At 43.7% G+C, this 20,883-nt stretch overlaps 1 protein-coding gene across 1 annotated transcript in view; it reads left to right on the forward strand.

The window, feature by feature from the left end:
* Nucleotides 1-901: 901 nt before the first annotated feature.
* The window catches only part of LOC139562180 (trichohyalin-like), a 35,786-nt gene continuing 15,804 nt past the window's right edge, over nt 902-20,883 (forward strand). The window contains exons 1-2 of the mRNA XM_071379580.1: nt 902-1,015; nt 3,366-6,058. Of these exons, the coding sequence (XP_071235681.1) occupies nt 3,380-6,058 (2,679 nt within the window). The 5' untranslated portion in view covers nt 902-1,015; nt 3,366-3,379. The remainder of the gene's footprint in view (nt 1,016-3,365; nt 6,059-20,883) is intronic.

Consider the following 20,883-nt stretch of genomic DNA (forward strand, 5'->3'; position numbering starts at 1 on the left):
GCTGCATGGCGTACTGTGGTTCCATTATCTCAGGTCAACCAGATCTGAGTAGGGCTCTGAGTGTATTTAGGGCAAAGTAAAAAATAAAAAATAAAATCTGATGTTTTAGTGGCTTAAATGTTTTAATTTATTTCCCTTTTGGATTTCTCCTTTTTTTTATTTCCCGTATCCAGTAGTGGGTGGCAATACACTGTTTCCAGTGAAGTCTTCCCTAAAACATCACAGAAGAAGACGAAACACATACAGTTTGGCACAGTTGGTGTGCACGAGGCTTGACTGTCCGGACTGCCGCTCTAGGGACTGTCGCGGACCATCGTTCCCTGTGGCACAATAGTGTTCTTGTGTGGGATCTGTGTTGAATGACTTTGGAGAGAGACAAATTTGTCAAACAGTCTCTGTTCCACACATGCTGTAATCTGGAGATCCTGAAGTTTAAAGTCTATTCATATAAAACATCTGCCTTGTCAGTTGGTCACAGCTATAAGTAACAGCTTATATATCGTTAAGCTGGCTAGAAAGGTCCTTTTGGTTGAACTGTTTTCAAAGTGAAAGACTCATAGTCATTATCAAAACAGGTAGATTCTAAGTATATGATCATAAAAAGCGTTTAATTTGTCATTATAGGCTAGGGAGGGATATGCAACAAGGAAAAGGGCTATTTCACTACAAGGAGTCAACATAGCAGGAGGTCATTCCAGGACTTTTATAATATGATTGTTATTATAGCGCCTTTATGGTTTTGATATGCCTCTATTTATCCGCTCTCTACCTGCTGTGAAGGAGAGATTAGACTACGTGAGTTCAACCACAGTGAGGTCATTGTGTGGTGCATTTATTGGTCACATATTAACACCAACTGAAGGTTACAGAGTCAAACAAGGGGTTTGTTTCGTTAGTTTTTCTTACAACCAACCATTATTTTCCAAAACGTTTAGCACGTTGCTAAACTTTGTTATATGTTCTGTATAAAAGAACACGTCTTCAACATCAGTCTGCAAAGGATAGACTCGGGCAGGTAAAGTGTGTTTTTGTATTTTCTTTTGTGGACTGACTGCAAACACATATAAAACTATTTGAGACTAGGGGACGCTGAGTTGCAGGTGTTTTGGAATTGTATAAACAATTGTATAAACAACATTTGACAAAGGCATATTTTGGGATCTATTACATGGGGTGGAATAGACCATTAGCACCATTAGCACATTAGAGGCTGCTGCCTATATACATAGACTTGAAATCACTGGCCTCTTTAATAAATGGTACACTAGTCACTTTAATAATGTTTACATATTTTGCATTACTCATCTCATAGGTATATACTGTATTATATTCTACTGTATCTTAGTAGATGCCGCTCTGACATTGCTCGTCCATATATTTATATATTCTTACTTCCATTCCTTTACTTAGATGTGTGTGTATTGGGTATATGTTGTGAAATTGTTAGATATTACTTGTTAGATATTACGGCACTGTCAGAGCTAGAAACACAAGCATTTCGCTGCACCCGCGATAACATCTGCTAAACACGTGTACATGACCAATACAATTTGATTTGATGATAGATAATGCCAATATCAGAATTGGCTGCTAGGTATTTGTCAGAAAATGGTGACAGTCCCCATTTGTTTGCAACAACAAGTGATTATGTTGCAAACATTTACCAATAGATCGTATCTAACTATGTGACAAGAGTCCTATTCAATGGAAACCTATCCTGTCCTTAAAGTGGAAACCCGGTTGATTGATGAGAGCCCTGAGTCCCACTACTATTATGACGGGGCTAGAAAGGGGTAGTCCCATAGGGCTCAAAAGTAGTGCACTTTATAGGGAATTAGAGTGCCATTTGGAACGCCAACCTTTCGCCTCCGAGTCAGACCTTGGAGCTTCTCACATGATTTTAAAGTGCTTCATATATGGAGCAGTGGTGTTTGGTTGGACTGGTTTATACTACACTCTGACAGCTGACAGGAAAAACCAGACAGGTTGTACAACAAATGTACAACATGCAACTGGGACACATTTGTTTTTTGTTCCATTCAAATTTAGATGACATCACTCACAAATCAACCAAACAATCTGTCTTGACTCACTAGTGTCAATCTAAGTATGGTTAGAAATCAGAACAGCTTCCTTTAAACAACTCAAACAACTTTATAGTATAGAGATTTTGTGCAATCAGCTATCGTAGTATCAATCAGAGATAAAAAATCTATTTGGATTTGAGATTAAGGGCTCTATTAAATCCGTATCACGGAAGTTCATCATTACGGCAAGATTTAAATTTAAAGGCAATGTTCTTGCGTTAGCGAAGACTGCATTCACTGTAAACGCTGCATATGTCAGCTCAATCGGAAATTAAATTATACAAATGTATAGCGCGCAATCTGTAATTCTTTAGTTTACAGATTGAATAGAGCCCTAGATCATGAATATCAGGCCAAGGAACAGTATCTCACTGGGCAAAGATGTCAGTTCAACGTCTATTTTTGATTTACATTTGGTTGAGTTGTCAACTAACGTGAATTCAACGTGAAATCAACAAAAAAATGTCCATGCCATTGTATTTAGGCTAAAAGTTGGGTGATAAAAAATGCTATATTCCCTTACGTTGATAACTTTTAGCAAATACAATGATTTTTATATTGTTGAAATGACGTGGACAACGTTGATTCAAGCAGTTTTTGCCCAGTGGGATGTCACTGTTTATTTGAGCATAAGCAACAGCACTTTTTGTAGACAATCCCCGTATTTTAAGTGATCATAAGTATACGATTTATCATCTTTAAGTGAATATAGTGCTAAAGGTTTGCATTTGGTGGCAAATCCCTTGCAAAACTAAGTGAGTTGTTGTACATAATGTAGAATTGGATGTCAAAAAAAATGCAAACAACAGTCAGTCCATTGACATTTATTTGACTGACATAACAATAATACTGTACAGTTGCGGTGTAAGAGGTAGCTTGTAGTATGTCTCACTTTGTTTAGTTTTAGAGGTAGGTATTTTTCCTCTGTAAAAATCTAATCCAACCAGCTCTTCTAGCTTGGCCTTAGAGAGCCAAACCGTCTGGCTTTTAACCCAGAGTATCACCAGAATATGTGAAAGTGATACATTATGGTGAAAGTATTTGTCAGAGAGCAGAGTGACAGCTAAATGTGAAGTAAAGGAAATTATTTGTTTTCTACCTGGCTTCATGTAGCACCAGTAGCCTAAAATAGCCTTTCTTCTTCTCGCCTCTCTGTTCACTTCTTCCTCTCCCTCCCCTTCTGTCCCTTCTCCTCCCCTGCTCACCTCTCCCTTTCTCCCCACCATTCTCCTTTTCCACCCATTCTCCACTCCTCCCTTCGGTTTTTCTCTTCTCAAGAACGAAGTGAGGGCATGGCAGCTCGTATGGACATGGCCTCTGGTGAGGTGGGCCAAGCAAGAGGGGCTGGCGTCAAGCCTGCGCCAGGCCCCAAACCTCGCCTGACTCCCAAACCTTTCTCACTGCAGAGGAACACCACCCTACGCTCCATCCTAGCCCCAAAGACACTCACAAGGACTCCACAGCCGTCTCAGACCACACCCACTACACCCACTACCTCCAGCAAACCGGAATCTAATCAGCCTATCAGTGGCCCTGTGTCTGACTCAAGCGGAGCTGTGAAACGCGATACAGAGAGCACCATGACACCTGAACTGGCCAATGCTCCCAAAGCTCCTTCAACCATAACACCCCACACTGACTCAACCCACACCACTGAACAAAACCAAGCTGCTCTTTCCACATCCAGCTCCCTTACTGCCCCAACATCTGAGCCACCGGCTAGTAACATATCTGACCCCACTGGAACCTCAGAGGCAAATCAAGTCAGTGAATCTGAACTGGATGAACATGGCGACTCTGATTCAGGCCACTCCGCTACTGGAACTGAGGCTGTACCATTAACATCGGTCACCTCAGCTCCCCTTCAACCCCAGTCTGAAGACACTGTGAGCGAGCCCACCTCTGCGATCATCAGATGTCACGCTGGGGAGGATCAGACAGCCCGCTGGGGAGGATGCAGGAAACGGCTGTCCATGGAGCTCACCTCCAGGTTTGAGTCGGCCGGCCTCTCGCGCCCCTCACAGCCACCAGCCAAAGACAACAACCAGAAGCAGGAACAGGCGACCAAGAGAGAGACTGCAGTCCTCAAAGTGTCTGTCCTCAGGACCAAGGAGGAAGAGAAGATAACAGATTCACCAGAGACACCATCTGACCCGGAGTGCAGACTCAAGCACTCAGCACTGCTGAAGGAAGAGAGGGTTGGAGAAGGGGTAAAGGAGGCAGGAGAAGAGAACGTGTGCAGCATACAACGGAGGATCAGTTTGCTGCTGGACTCCTCCTCGAGGCCAGAGCCTCTGACCAAGAGGGAGGAAGTACCTGGTCCAATTAAACAAGCAGACGGTTCTGGGGGTGTGAAACAGCGAATTAAAGACTGGGCATTAGACACACCTCCTGTTCAGGCATCCAATCAGAGGGTGGATGTTGCCCCTCAACCAATCCCTGGCAGAGTTCACCCTGCGTTGGGTGTCACTGGGGGGTCATTGGTAACGAGTGAAAGCGTTCAGCTAGCTCCCCGGGAGGACAAGGCTTCCACCCTATGTCACTCAGGACGTTCTGGGATAAAGGTTAATAGTGAGGAGATAGAAGATGAGGAAGAGGAGGGAGAGGAGAAGGGGGCCCAGGTGCCACTCTACAAACCAGTAGGAAGACTTCTTCGGATGGAAGATGGAGGGAAAAAACAAGAGTTAGTGATTGATCAAATAGAGAAAGATATGGAGACCAAGGTGAAAAAGGAGGAAAAACTTAAACAGCTGGTGCTAGAAGAGAGACAAGCAGAGAAGGAGAGGGAGAAAGAGAGGCAACAAGAAGTTGAGTTAGAGATAGAAAGACAAAAAAAAGTGCAGAAAGAAAAGGAAAGGGAGAGACAGAATGAGGAAGAGAGGAAAAGGGAGAGACAGAGAGAGGAAGAAGAGAGAAAGATGAAAGAAGAGGGGAGAGAAAGGCAAAGAGAAATAGAGAGGGAACGGGATAGACAGAGACAGAGGGAGGAGGAAGAGAGGGAGAGAAAGAGGAAGGAAGAGGATAGGGAGAGAGAAAGACAAAGAGAGGAGAAGCGGAATAGGGAGAGACAGAGAGAGGAAGAAGAGAGGGAGAACATGAGGAAAGAATTAGAGAAGGAGAGAGAAAGAGAGATAGAACTTGAGAGGGAAAAGGAGATACTGAGAAAGGAGGAAGAGAGGGAGAGGAGCAAAGAAGAGGAGAGGGAGACAGAAAGACAGATAGAAGTGAAGAGGGAAAGGGAGGGACTGAGAAAGGAGGAAGAGAGGGAGAGGAGCAAAGAAGAGGAGAGGGAGACAGAAAGACAGATAGAAGTGAAGAGGGAAAGGGAGGGACTGAGAAAGGAGGAAGAGAGGGAGATGTTTAGAGTGGAAGAGGAGAGATTGAGAGAGGAGGACAGGGAGAAACTCATAGAAGAGGAGAGGGAAAGGGAAAGAAAGAGAGAGGAGGAAAAGATGAAGGAAGATGAGAGACAGAGAGAAAAAGAGCAGGCAAGAGAAAGACAAAGAAAGGAAGAGAGGGAGAAAGAACAAGCGGATTCCCCAGTCCAATTGATCACTCTTGAACCTGACCAATCTCCAAAGCCAGAGCTTCCTTCTCGTTCCACTACCATCCCCATCATAGAATCCATACTGAAGGATGAGGAGCAGCCTCACATCAAGGTGGTCTACAACTTTTCTAACAAAGAGGAGAAACCTCTTCTTGAGGTGGTCAATGATAATTTCTCCATCAAGCTCGGGAGGTGGGGGTCTCAGGCCAGGCTCGTCGCCGACCGTGCCCAGGATGAGACATCTTTCCCTGGAAGGTTACTGGGCCTCCAGAGAACTGTTGTTAACACCCAGGAGTCACTCAACGTCAAATCTCACCCAGCCGAGGGGAACATAGAGTGGGTAGTCCCCACCCGAGAGAATAGGATGGAGAAGGAGCATGAGAAGGTGGATGTAGAAGAGGAAGCAAATGTGGACACAGAGGAGGTAAGCAAAGGGAAGGTGGGAGGGAGAGAACTTGAAAATGATCTCCACAAAAAATTGTATTTCATGGCCTTTTTCCTTTGCAACACTAGTATGTGCTGACTTACCCTGGGCTTAAAACCTGGTGTTATACTAGGGAAATTGTGTTTCCACAGCTAGGGCTGACACCATGGACAAGCAGAAACCACAAGCTCTGAATATTCAAACAGTTGCTTCTGAGGATTAAGCTCAGTGACATGAGAATCCACATAAAGGCATTTATGGGGGTAATATAGCTACAAGCCATGGAGATACAGTGGCAAGAAAAAGTATGTGAACCATTTGGAAATACCTAGATTTCTGCAAAAATTGGTCATAAAATTTGATCTGATCTTCATCTAGGTTACAACAATAAACAATCTGCTTAAACTAATAACACATACACAATTCTACGTTTTCATGTCTTTATTGTTCACACCGTGTAAACACGGTTCACACCGGAAAAGTATGTGAATCCTTGGATTTATTAACTGGTTGACCCTCCTTTGGCAGCAATAACCTCAACCAATTGTTTTCTGTAGTTGCGTATGAGATCTGCACAACGGTCAGGAGGAATTTTTGGCCATTCCTCTTTACAAAACTGTTTAGGTTCAGCAATATTATTGGGGTGTCTGGTGTGAACTGCTCTCGAGGTCATGCCACAGCATCTCAATCGGATTGAGGTCAGAACTCTGATTGGCTATTCCAGAAGGCGTATTTTCTTCTGTTGAAGCCATTCTGTTGTTGATTTACTTCTGTGTTTTGGGTCGTTGTCCTGTTCCATCACTCAACTTCTGTCGAGCTTCAATTAGGCGGACAGGTAACCTAACTTTCTCCTGCAAAATGTCTTGATAAACTTGGGAATTAATTTTTCTGTCGATGATAGCAAGCTGTCCAGGCCCTGAGGCAGCAAAGCAGCCCCACACCATGATGCTCCCTCCACCATACTTTACAGTTGGGATGAGGTTTTGATGTTGGTGTGCTGTGCCTTTTTTTCTCCACACATAGTGTTGCGTGTTCCTTCCAAACAACTGAACTGTAGTTTCATCTGTTCACAGAATATTTTGCCAGTAGCGCTGTGGAATATCCAGGTGCACTTTTGCAAACTTCAGACGTGCAGCTTTGGGGTTTTTTGGACAGCAGTGGCTTCTTCTGTGGTGTCCTCCCATGAACACCATTCTTGTTTAGTGTTTTACGTATCGTAGACTCATCAACAGAGATGTTAGCATGTTCCAGAGATTTCTGTAAGTCTTTAGCTGACACTCTAGGATTCTTCTAAACCTCGTTGAGCATTCATCTTGGCAGGACGGCCACTCTTCAGCAACAGTGCTGAACTTTTTCCATTTATAATTTATTTATTTATCGTGGACTGATGAACATCAAGGCTTTTAGAGATACTTTTGTAAGCCTTTCCAGCTTTATGCAAGTCAACAATTCTTAATCTTTGGTCTTCTAAGATCTCTTTTGTTCGAGGCATGGTTCACATCAGGCAATGCTTCTTGTGAATAGCAAACTCAAATTTTGTGAGTGTTTTTTATAGGGCAAGGCAGCTCTAACCAACATCTCCAATCTCGTTTCATTGATTGAACTCCAGGTTAGCTGACTCCTGACTCCAATTAGCTTTTGGAGAAGTCATTAGCCTAGGGGTTCTTTTTCCAACCTACACTGTAAATGTTTAAATGATGTATTCAATATAGACAAGAAGAATACCATAATTTGTGTGTTATTAGTTTAAGCACAGTGTGTTTGTCTATTGTTGTGACTTAGATGATCAGATCAAATTTGATGACCAATTTATGCAGAAATCCAGGTAATTCCAAAGGGTTCTGTCACGATCATTATAATGAATGGACCAAGGCGCAGCGTGCGTAGAGTTCCACATGTTTATTTAAATGAAACTCCCAGAAAACATAGCACAAAACGAAACGTGAAGCAAATGTAGTGCTCACAGGCAACTAGACATAGACAAGGTCCCACAAACAACAGGTGGGAAAAGGCTACCTAAATATGATCCCCAATCATAGACAACAATAGACAGCTGCCTCTGATTGGGAACCATTCCAGGCCAACATATAAATATAAAAACTAGAGTACCCACCCTAGTCACACCCTGACCTAACCGAAATAGAGAATAACAAGGCTCTCTAAGGTCAGGGCGTGACAGGTTCACATACTTTTTGCCTCTGTATATTGTTTTGCCTCTATATTGTTTTATTTAATTATGCCATACAAGCTATTATGAAATCAAGGCAGCCCACGTGAAAAAAATACTATAATATACTATGGTCTAAATACTGTAGTACTAGATACTATAGTATTCACTGCAGTGTTTTTGTGGACATGACTGTAGTTTACTATAGCATTCACTGCAGTGTTTTTGTGGACATGACTGTAGTTTACTATAGCATTCACTGTTGTGTTTTTGCTGACTTTACTGTAGTATTCACTGTAGAGGTTTTGCAGACTTCACTGTAGTTTTTTGCAGACATGATTGTATTATAATATAGTAGTCACTAGTGTTTTTGCAGAATTTATTGTAGTATTCACTATAGTGTTTCAGTATTTACTGTACTGTTTTTGCATACATGACTGTAGTATTTCTGCAGAAATTACTTTAGTACATCGTAGTAGCACTCAACTAGCGTTAGCTAAAATGGCAGAACTAATGGCAGACTACGCCAGTTATGGTTTAATGAGGGGAACGCCTCAACTACAACATTAGACACAGGTTTGTGACACGACACCTATTGAGTTGGGTCAACAGCTCTGAGCAATGCAATGGACCATGCAACAATATATTATTTATTACAATTGCAGGTTCCATGCCCATTAAAGAGAAACAGTGCAGAGGCAGATAAAGAACAAACAAAGTTTGAAGCTGTAACGGCTGTCCTCACTGACAGAAGGAGAGGACCAAAACGCAGAGTGGTTAGTGTTCATTATTTCATGAAAGTCAACAAAACACTTCAAAATACAAAACAACCAACGTGACAAAACCGAAACAGTCCTGTGTGGCACAAACACTGACACAGGAACAAACACCCACAAAAACACACGTGAAACCCAGGCTGCCTAAGTATGATTCTCAATCAGGGACAACGATTGACAGCTGCCTCTGATTGAGAATCATACCAGGCCAACACAAAAATCCCAACATAGAAAATCAACCATAGACAAACCCACCCAACTCACGCCCTGACCAACTAAAATAAATACAAGACAAAGGAAAACAGGTCAGGAACGTGACAGAAGCTTAGAGAATTAGGTTTGCTTGTTTGACACAGAAATAACACATTAATAGTACACCAAAATGACTTAGATCTGTTAATTTCACTAGATAGCTGAAATATAACAGTGCTTTCACAGAGATTCAGCTGACCAAGTTCACAAGATGACCAAAAACAGTTCCAAACACTAATTTGGATGGTAGAAAATAAAGGCATTTACATAAACAAATATTTTAGAAATACAAATGACTACAAAGACTTATTGCAGGGCACTGCCAATAAACTGCCTGGACCTCAAACCATCTGAAATGAAAGTATATTATTGCAGTCGCTTTACATAATGAACCTCTTGAATATTGTCACAGGTGAATAAACTCACTGATGGTCAAACGTAACACATACCATTGAGAACAATCAACCACACAAACATTTCTTCAAGACAGTATGGTCACAAAATGGTTGCTCACAGAAAAACATGAACATGACCAATGGGTGCTTTTATACATTTCCTGCATTTCTCCCTAATAAGCGTTCCCAGGGAAACACTGACCAAAACTTTAGTTCCTAGCCTGTCACAATATTCTTCAGTTACAAGATCATAACAGATTGAGGTGAGGGTTATGGTGATGCCCATCTACTGTGGGACTCCAGTTAAAGAGCAGGCGGAGGCAGAGATGCAGTTCAGTTTAAGAGTCTTTATAGATTCAGGTAATGGAGACGATACATGGTAGGGAATGACTGAAAGTTGTTAACATGAGACTCTTGACTTGAGACTTGGTTGACTTTGTATGGAGCATGGTTGATCTAAAAGGAGACACAGAAAGGTGCAAACAATAACGAGCAATAATAGCAATGAACATACAATTAATCAGCTGTTAATGGCAATAGTCAATTACAATTGCATTAAGCATATACATTGGTAACGGTCTGCATGAAATGGCCAGAAAGGGGGTGCAATAGCATGCGGCATAGTAGGCCGAAGCTATTGCATGCTAATTTATTAATGGCTGCATAGCATTGCAAGTAAACAGACAATAAAAAGCTAACAAAAGTAGTAAGCATAGCCATTAAGCAGGCCTAGTTAAATTAACTTCTTTGGTATAGGGGGCAGCATTTTCACTTTTGGATGAATTTCGTGCCCATAGTGAACTTCCTCCTACTCTGTCCCACATGCTAATATGGGAATGCACTGTATGTTGCTCTAAGAGTTTGGCAAGGTTGGTAGAATGTCATCCAGAATGATTTACAGCTGTAATGGCTGCCGAAGGTACTTCTACCAAGTATTAACTCTGGGGTATGAACAATGCTTAATTTGAGCCGGATCCATACCTCTCTCAGCATGTTTTTACAAAAATATAGATTTAGAGATAGATAAACTTGGATTTTCTGCAAGGACATATACAGGATACTACCCTCCACAACATAACCTTCACTCCAAACCTGCAACCTGATTTTAGAAAAAATTACCTGGAAGGATTCCTACTACCAAATATTTTTATTTCCAAGGACTATACAGCAAATGCTCTGGCAAACCAACGACCAGCAAAAGAGGCACAACAGAAACCTGAAACCACCATTCAACCTGGAACTGAGTGGGTAATGTTTAGTCTGAAGCTACTTTGTAAGCCAAGAAGAAAAATAAATTACAATGATATGTTACTTTATAAGGACTGAATACTAAGTTAAGTCTACCAAGCTTGCTAGCACAGAACAGATCCGGTTGCAACTTCGATTAGCACTGAGGTGTGAAGTGAGAGGTGTCAAAGCCGTTGAGCCCAACAATGGCAAAAGAGTTTCACAGCCTCCCCCACCCAAATGCAGAGGCTTTTGAAGCCCCCTCCCTCTGTGCAGAGGTCATTACAATACAGGAGCCCCTGGATTCATCTATATTTTGAACTGATATGCAGCCAAGATACTTTAATTGTAAATTACCTCAATAAGAAACAATATTGTTGCTTGATCACATCAGAAGATATCCTCCTCGCAATCTCCAAAATACAACAGCCACAGGACAACTTTGTTTGGACGTCGTAAAGTACCATTCGCCGAAACTGAAGAGATATAGCTAGCATACGACCTGCTTTTCCACGTGGGAAAAATGGTGGACAGCTAGCTAGCTGAGATTTTCTACAAGGAATCTGCCTCCCGAAAACAGCTTCTCCCAAGCAGGTGTGACACCTACTCCCGTTGCCTGCTGCACTGCTGCTTGTATTCCACTTGGCGATCTGTTCACCATCTGCCCTGGCCTGTCTCCCCCTGTCTAGTACAGGTACCCCCGCCACAGTCCCCCCTCCCTCCCGAGCTTTCGCTCGCCTCTAGCACACACGCACTTACACACACACCACAGACTTTGGACTGAACGGAATTTTAGGTAGGCTAATTAACTTGTGAAGCTTATTAAGTGAGCTTACTCAGAAACACTTTAATTAACTAGCATAAGCCTACTATTTATTTATTGTATCTCATACTTTTGAAGCCTGCTGGACTCATAGAGAGCTACTCTCTCAAGTTATCTTGTTGGGGCGAGTGACTCTTTGAACTAACAATGGCTAGCCCCAGTCGTTATATATTTTTCTTGTGCTTTATGCTATTTGCCTCATGACTCCTGCGTGCTTTGTTGACTATGAACTTGCTTGTTTACCCAACCATGGGACAGACTATGTTTGTTCCCACACTCGGGACTCTGACTCTCTATTGGTTACACAGACTGTTGGCTTCCCATCCTATTCTAACCATCTCACGCCGGCTTTGTATTCATGTTACCTGATGAAATTGCTATACAATATGATCTTGATGCCATCTGATGCACATTCAAATGTCATAAAAAAATGAACACTGCAGAGCTCTCCCTGTCCTCTGCCGTGCCCTAATTGTGTTACTGCTGATGATATTTGAAAATGAACATGTACACACTGGCCCATCTACTGTTGCTAGCCCCAATTCGGACTTGTGTTCTGATATCTGCTTCACTGATTTCTGCTCTCATAAAAGCCTGGGTTTTCTGCCCTTTAACACTAGAAGTTTATTACCTAAAATGTATCAATTGAAAGTGTGGGTTCACAGCTCCAATCCAGATGTGTTGGTCATTACTGAGACGTGGTTAAGAAAGAGTGTTTTGAACACAGATGTTAACCTTTTTGGTTACAACCTTTTTTGTGAAGACAGATCTTCCAAAGGTGGTGGAGTCGCAATCTTCACCAAGGAACACCTTCAGTGCTCGGTTGTCTCCACCAAGTCTGTCCCCAAACAATTTGATTTGCTGGTTTTAACACTGCTCTGCAGTGTTTATTTTTTCAGGGCTAGGCCCCTTTTTTCTCCACTTCCTGTCTGAATGACGTGCCCAAAGTATCCAGGATATGCATACATCCTGAAGCCAGGATATGCATAGAATTGGTACCATTGGAAACAAAACACTTTGAAGTTTGTAGAAATTGTTAAATAATGTAGGAGAATATAACACAATAGATATGGTAGTAAAAATCCATAGAAAAACAAACTGGAAATCTTTTTTTGAGAGAGACCATCCTCTTAGAAATTCAAGAGAAAGGTCATATTGAAAATTAGCTCCCTGGATGCAATTCATATGGCTTTCACAGGGTGTCAGCAGTCTGTTCAAGGTTTCAGGCGTGTAACTTCAAAAACAAATAAGAAATATCAGTTTTAGCAGAAGGACACAGTCCTGGATATTCGTGTTTGTGCGCACTATGAAGACATTATGCACCTGCTAAAATCGGTTTCCTATTGAACATACTTCTTTCCGTAATTAATATTATAGTTTGATTACATTTTAGGGTATCTGAGGAGTAAATAGAAATGTATTTTAACTTGTTGAAACAAAGTTTAGGGGTAGATTTTCGGATTCCTTTCTCTGCAAGTTGAAAGACTGTATTACTCAAATCGATGGCGCAAATTAAACTTTTTGGGTTATAAAGAAGGATTTTATCTAACAAAACGACACTACATGTTATAGCTGGGACCCTTTGGATGACAAATCAGAGGAAGATTTTCAAAAAGTAGGTGAAAATTTCATCGTTATTTGTGAATGTATGAAACCTGTTCCCATGGAAAAATATTTTGATGTGGGGCGCCGTCCTCAAACAATCGCATGGCATGTTTTCGCTGTAATAGCTACTGTAAATCGGACAGTGCAGTTAGATTAACAAGAATTTAAGCTTTCAGCCGATATACGATACTTATATGTACCTAAATGTTTAAAATCCATATTATTTATGATTATTTATTTGAATTGCGTGCCCTCCAGTATCACCGGAAGTTGTCCCGCTAGCGTGACCCCTAGCCCTAAGAAGTGCATTAAACTTTCATATAGCTCTTTGTTGACTATTGCTTGGAATTATCGTCCACCATCAGCACCGGCCTGTACCCTACCTGCCCTATGTTCTCCCCTGGCCCCTTACACTAAGTCTGAATTTGTCCTGCTAGGGGACCTAAACTGGGACATGTTTAAACCAGTCCTAAAGCAATGGGACTCCCTAAATCTATTTCAGATTATTACCAATCCCACAAGGTATGACTCCAAACACTCATAAAAGGCTACTATCTTTGATGTTATCCTCATAAATAATCCTGACAGGTATCAGTCTGGTGTTTTCTGTAATGACTTTAGTGATCACTGTTTTACAGCCTGTGTTCATAATGGCTACTCAGTGAAACGACGCGTCCTGATTTGTCATAGATGCCTGCTAAAAAATGTCATGAGCAAGCCTTCCTTCATGACCTGGCCTCTGTAAATCAGCTTGATCCCCTCTGTCGAAGATGCTTGGACCTTCTTTTATTATATGTTTTGTGATATTGTTAACAAAAACACGCCACCGTAAATGTCACGTTCCTGACCTTATTTCCTTTGTTTAGTCTTTGTTTAGTTGGTCAGGACGTGTGTTTCCATTGGTTTAGGGTTGTCTAACTAGCCTGATATGGTTCTCAATCAGAGGCAGGTGTTTTACGTTGTCTCTGATTGGGAACCATATTTAGGTAGGCTGTTCTCACTGTTTGTTTGTGGGTGATTGTTCCTGTTCATGCGTTCATTGTTTTTCATTTGTTCACATGTCAGGACTGTTAGCGTTGTTGGTTTCGTTTTGTTTATTGTTTTGTTCGTTTAGAAAAGTATTCTAATAAATATGGATACATACCACGCTGCGTTTTGGTCCTCCGATCCTTCTAACTTATCCTCCTCAGACGAGGAGGATTACGACGAGCGTTACAGTAAAGAAAATGAGAATTTAAAAAAGGTTCAGCCCCTGGTTCGGCCGTGATCTGGCAGAGTTACTCCACCTCAAGAATTCCATTTGGCAAAAGGCTCGGCACACGCATACTCAGGCTGACTGGCTCTCGTTCAGGCAAATGAGAAATAAGTGCACTCAGGCTATTCGGAAGGCCAAAGTTAGTTACTTTAAGGAGCAGTTCTCTGTCTGTGGGTCTAACCCCAATAAGTTCTGGAAAACCGTTAAAGACTTGGAGAATAAAGCCTAATCCTCACAGCTGCCCATGTCCCTTAATGTTGATGATGTGGCTGTTACTGACAAGGAGCACATGGCTGAGCTCTTTAAGGTTGCTGCCCCTATCATCGCCAAGACTATCTCTGACCTTTTTAACCTGTCTCTCCTCTCTGGGAAGGTTCCCATTGCTTGGAAGGCAGCCACGTGTAGTCCTTTATTTAAAGGGGGAGATCAAGCTGATCCTAACTGTTATGGGCATATTTCTATTTAGCCCTCAAAAGTGTTGGATAAACGTGTCCATAATCTGGCTTTCTTAAAACGTGTCAATAATCAACTGAATGGCTTTCTTAATGTCTATAGTATTGTCTCTTGTATGCAATATGGTTTCCGCTCAGGTTATGTATGTGTCACTGCAACCTGAAATGATGTCACCATTGCCCTTGATTCTAAGCAATGTTATGCTGCTATTTTTTATTGACTTGGCCAAAGCTTTTTATATGGTAGACCATCCCATTCTTGTGGGCCAGGTAAGGAGTATTGATGTCTCTGAAGGGTCTTTGGCCTGGTTTGCTTGTCAACGACCCTCCCGTAGGTGATTAGTTGAGCCCAACGAGCGGATTTGAGCCACAGCATTTTATAGCAAAGTCCATCCTCCTGGATGTTCATGGCAAACAACAGATGTATGGAATGGGTCACAAGGTTAGGTTTCATATGAAAGATACTAATAATTCACAGCCAACAGTATCTGCTGTAAAGACTGTTCTCATTGTGTAGAGACCATGGTCTGGCCCCCAACTCCATACTGGAGCCATCTCCCCTTGGTACCCCAGTACAGAAACATCAACTGATGTTATGGAATGCGGTCTTGTTAGGCTTATCATCCAAAGACATCGTAAATCTCCCAGAGGCCCACTTTCAGTTCACACAGACACAATAGAGTTATAAGAACCCTCTATTCTGTTGCATAAAACAACCATTTGATCCAATTACAGTATTATTGTAACGGCCGTTTAAAGGAGTGGACCAAGGCGCAGTGTTTTGAGCGTACAATAAAACTCCAACCGAAACTCCAACGTAGTGCTCACAGGCAACTAAACATGGACAACTACCCACAAACCCAACATGGAAAATGGCAACCTAAATAGGCTCCCCAATCAGAGACAACGATAAACAGCTGTCTCTGATTGGGAACCCATTCAGGCCACCATAAACCTACATACCCCTAGACAATACAAAATCCCCATAGATAACCAAAAAACCCTAGACAAGGCAAAAACCCCTAGACAATACAAAAACTAAACAAACCACCCTTGTCACACCCTGACCTAACCAAATAATAAAGAAAGCAAATATAACTAAAGTCAGGGCGTGACAATTATAACATAAACTTGAACATTTTCTCCCACACTAGCGACTGGAACGAGCTGCAAAAAACACTCAAACTGGACAGTTTTATCTATTCATTCAAAGACTCCATCATGGACACTCTTATTGAGAGTTGGGGCTGCTTCGCATGATGTATTGTTGTCTCTACCTTGCCGTTGTCTGTGCCCAATAATGTTTGTGGCATGTTTTGTGCTGCTACCATGTTGTGCTGCTGCCAAGTTGTGTTGCTACCATGTTGTTGTCATGTTGTTTTGCTACCATGCTGTATTGTCATGTATTGCTGCCATGCCTTGTTGTTGTCTTAGGTCTCTCTTTATGTAGTGTTGTGGTGTCTCTCTTGTCGTGATGTGTGTTTTGTCCCATATTTGTATTTTTTTTATCCCAGCCCACGTCCCCGCAGGAAGCCTTTTGCCTTTTGGTAGGCATCATTGTAAATAAGAATTTGTTCTTAACTGACTTGTCTAGTTAAATAAAGGGGGGGGGGATAAAAAGACTAATAATTGTCACAAAACGCAGCGTGTGAAAAGTACATATTTTAATAAATGACGAAGACGTAACACGAATACTTAATCAAAACAACAAACTGACGACCGTGAAGCTATATAAACAAATTGTGCTGACACTGAACACTACACAATGACATAGACAATTACCCACAAAACCCAATGCCTATGGCTGCCTTAAATATGGCTCTCAATCAGAGACAATGAACCACAGCTGCCTCTAATTGAGAACCAATCTAGGCAGCCATAGACATACAAACACCTAGACAAGACACTGACCCATTACATATACAAACCCCTAGACAATCCAAAAACACATACATTTCCCATGTCACACCCTGACCTAACTGAAATAATAAAGAAAACAAAGAATACTAAGGCCAGGGCGTGACAGTACCCCCCCCCCCCCCCCAAAGGTGCGGACTCCGGCCGCAAAACCTAACACAGAAGGGGAGGGTCCGGGGTGGGCCTTCCTATGGCGGCGGCTCGGGTGCGGGACGTGACCCCCACTCCACCATTGTCAATACCAGCTTTGGTGTCTCTGGAAGATCCTGGCTGGCTGGCGACTCTGGCTGCTCATGGCTGGCTGGCGACTCTGGCTGCTCATGGCTGGCTGGCGACTCTGGCTGCTCATGGCTGGCTGGCGACTCTGGCTGCTCATGGCTGGCTGGCGGCTCTGGCTGCTCATGGCTGGCTGGCGGCTCTGGCTGCTCATGGCTGGCTGGCGGCTCTGGCTGCTCATGGCTGGCTGGCGGCTCTGGCTGCTCATGGCTGGCTGGCGGCTCTGGCTGCTCATGGCTGGCTGGCGGCTCTGGCTGCTCCTGGCTGGCTGGCGGCTCTGGCAGATCCTGGCTGGCTGGCGGCTCTGGCAGAACCTGGCTGGCTGGCGGCTCTGGCAGATCCTGGCTGGCTGGCGGCTCTGGCAGATCCTGGCTGACTGGCGGCTCTGGCGGATCCTGGCTGACTGGCGGCTCTGGCGGATCCTGGCTGACTGGCGGCTCTGGCGGATCCTGGCTGACTGGCGGCTCTGCCGGATCCTGGCTGACTGGCGGCTCTGACGGCTCGGGACAGACGGACGGCTCAGACGGCGCTGGGCAGACGGATGGCTCAGACGGCGCTGGGCAGGCAGGCGGCTCAGACGGCGCTGGGCAGACGGCCGACTCTGACCTGCTGAGGCGCACAGTAGGCCTGGTGCGTGGTGCCGGAACTGGTGGTACCGGACTGGAGACACGCACCTCAAGGCTAGTGCGGGGAGCAGGAACAGGGCACACTGAATTCTCGAGGTGCACTATAGGCCTGGTGCGTGGTACCGGAACTGGTGGTACCGGGCTGAGGGCACGCACCTCAGGGCGAGTGCGGGGAGAAGGATCAGTGTGTACAGGGCTCTGGAGACGCACAGGAGGCTTGGTGCGTGGTGCCGGAACTGGAGGTACCGGGCTGGGGACACGCATCTCAGGGCTAGTGCGGGGAGCAGCAACAGGATGCACAGGACTCTGGAGAAGCACAGGAGGCTTGGTGCGTGGTGTAGGCACTGGTGGTAATAGGCTGGAGACACGCACCACAGGGCTAGTGCGTGGAGGAGGAACAGGGCTCTGGAGACGCACAGGAAGCCTGGTGCGTGGTGTAGGCACTGGTGGTACTGGGCTGGGGCGGGGAGGTGGCGCCGGAAATACCGGACCGTGCAGGCGTACTGGCTCCCTTAAGCACTGAGCCTGCCCAACCTTACCTGGTTGTATGCTCCCCGTAGCCCGACCAGTGCGGGGAGGTGGAATAACCCGCATTGGGCTGTGTAGGCGAACCGGGGACACCATGCGTAAGGCTGGTGCCATGTATGCCGGCCCGAGGAGACGCTCTGGAGACCAGACGCGTTGAGCCGGCTTCATGGCACCTGGCTCAATGCCCAATCTAGCCCTGCCAGTGCGGGGAGGTGGAATAACCCGCACCGGGCTCTGCACACATACAGGAGACACTGTGCGCTCTACCGCATAACACGGTGTCTGCCCGTACTTTCGCGCTCCACGGTAAGCTCGGGGAGTTGGCGCAGGTCTCCTACCTGACTTCGCCACACGCCCTTGTAGCCCCCCCCCAATAAATTTTTTGGCCTGACTCACAGGCTTCCTACCGCGTCGTCGTGCTGCCTCCATTCGCCGGTCTCCCTCCTCGCACTGTTCCAGAGAATCCCAGGCGGGCTCCGGCATTCACCCTGTGTCGATCGCCCACCTGTCGATCTCCTCCCACGTAGTATAGTCCAGATCCTGCTCCCATTGCCATAAATCCTGTGTATGTTCCTGCTGCCGCTTGACACGCTGCTTGGTCCCGTTCTGGTGGGTAATTCTGTCACGATCATCTTGACGTGGAAGAGAGGACCAAAACGCAGCGTGTGAAAAGTACATATTTTAATAAATGACGAAGACGTAACACGAATACTTAATCAAAACAACAAACTGACGACCGTGAAGCTATATAAACAAATTGTGCTGACACTGAACACTACACAATGACATAGACAATTACCCACAAAACCCAATGCCTATGGCTGCCTTAAATATGGCTCTCAATCAGAGACAATGAACCACAGCTGCCTCTAATTGAGAACCAATCTAGGCAGCCATAGACATACAAACACCTAGACAAGACACTGACCCATTAAATATACAAACCCCTAGACAATCCAAAAACACATACATTTCCCATGTCACACCCTGACCTAACTGAAATAATAAAGATAACAAAGAATACTAAGGCCAGGGCGTGACACTCAGTTTGTCAGTGTCAAAGTAGCCTGTCATTTCGATCGTTTGTGCAGTATTATGGGAACTCTGTAAAAAACGAGGTCAAATCAGGACGTCAGTGATCTTCAGGTCGGAAAGTCGGAGCTCTAGAAAGAGGCCAGACTTCCCCACTTGGAATTCCGAGTTGGATGACCGTTCAAAATACATTTTCCCAGTTGGAGCTCGTTTTTCCCCCATTTTCCAGTTGTCTTGAACACGCTGATGTCTGACGTCAGAGATTTCCAAGCTCCGAGTTCCCAGTTGTTTTGAAGGTGGCATTTCTTTTAAATTATGCCAAAGTCTCCAGTCATGTAAAATGATGTAGAATTGCATGAAATGTGTTTATAAAAGGCCAAACATTTCCTTTTTTTCTCATGCGTTCTGGTACCTCAGAACTCCTCAGGTCACCCCCCTCTCGCGCTCACTTTTTGTTCCAGCACCTCCAGATTTACATATTACACACGGGGTATGAAGACATACACAATCAAATCAAATGATATTTTATTGGTCACATACACATATTTAGCCAATATTATTGCGGGTGTAGCGCAATGCTTGTGTTCCTAGTTCCAACAGTGCAGTTGGAGTCAGTGCATCCTGATATAGTATTTCTTAGTCATTTAGAACATTTTCTACACATTCTTTTTCACTTTGAAAATGTGGACTATGTTGTGTAGATTGATAGGAAAAAAATCGAATTTAATCCCTTTTTAGATTCGTTTTTTAAGGCAGCAAACAGTAAATGTGAAGACTGTGCAACGGGTGTGTAGACATTCACTAGCGACTGTAGATATGAAAAAGGAAAGGAAATGGAGAGTTACAGGAAGGACATACCGACCTAAGAGTGAGAGATAAAGGAGGAAGAGAGGATAGATTGTGTTCGGAGACAGAGTGATAAACTGGTGAAGGGGAATAAGAGAGGAGTAATGTGTCTGTCGTACCTGAGGCTTCTATGGGTGAGTGATCTTTTTTTCTCATAGAAGAACAAACAGCCACATTGAACACGGTCACACTTTCCGTCAGTGTAAAAGAGAGCTAGAGAATTCAGGGCAGGTAACATGGTTAAATATGAATGTAATCTCTATTGATCCACACGCACCACACAAAGAATGTAGCTTTAATGTTTAATATCAATCTGGTTCTACCCGCTGGGAAGAGTCAATGCTAAAAAAGTGAAGACATTCCATGCACATTGGTAGGATTGAGAAGTATCAACTAGCCACATGATCTAGTTAGTATTTTGATTATGCAAACACCAAACATTTTGAATTTGAATTAAGGGTTTGAGTGACAGATGTATATGAAAGCAATTCTAGAGCTATGCAATGTTTTTGAACAAACATATGGAGACTGCTCCTGTTGCTTTGTATTGAGATTACCACCGCATTTATGTGTAGCAAATGCTGCTCTGCTTCAATGTGGTATTTTTAGTAGGCTGACTAATGCAGAACTATTCTTTTCAATGAGTCA

This window comes from Salvelinus alpinus, chromosome 2 (assembly GCF_045679555.1).
Source record: "Salvelinus alpinus chromosome 2, SLU_Salpinus.1, whole genome shotgun sequence".
NCBI classification, from domain to species: domain Eukaryota; kingdom Metazoa; phylum Chordata; class Actinopteri; order Salmoniformes; family Salmonidae; genus Salvelinus; species Salvelinus alpinus.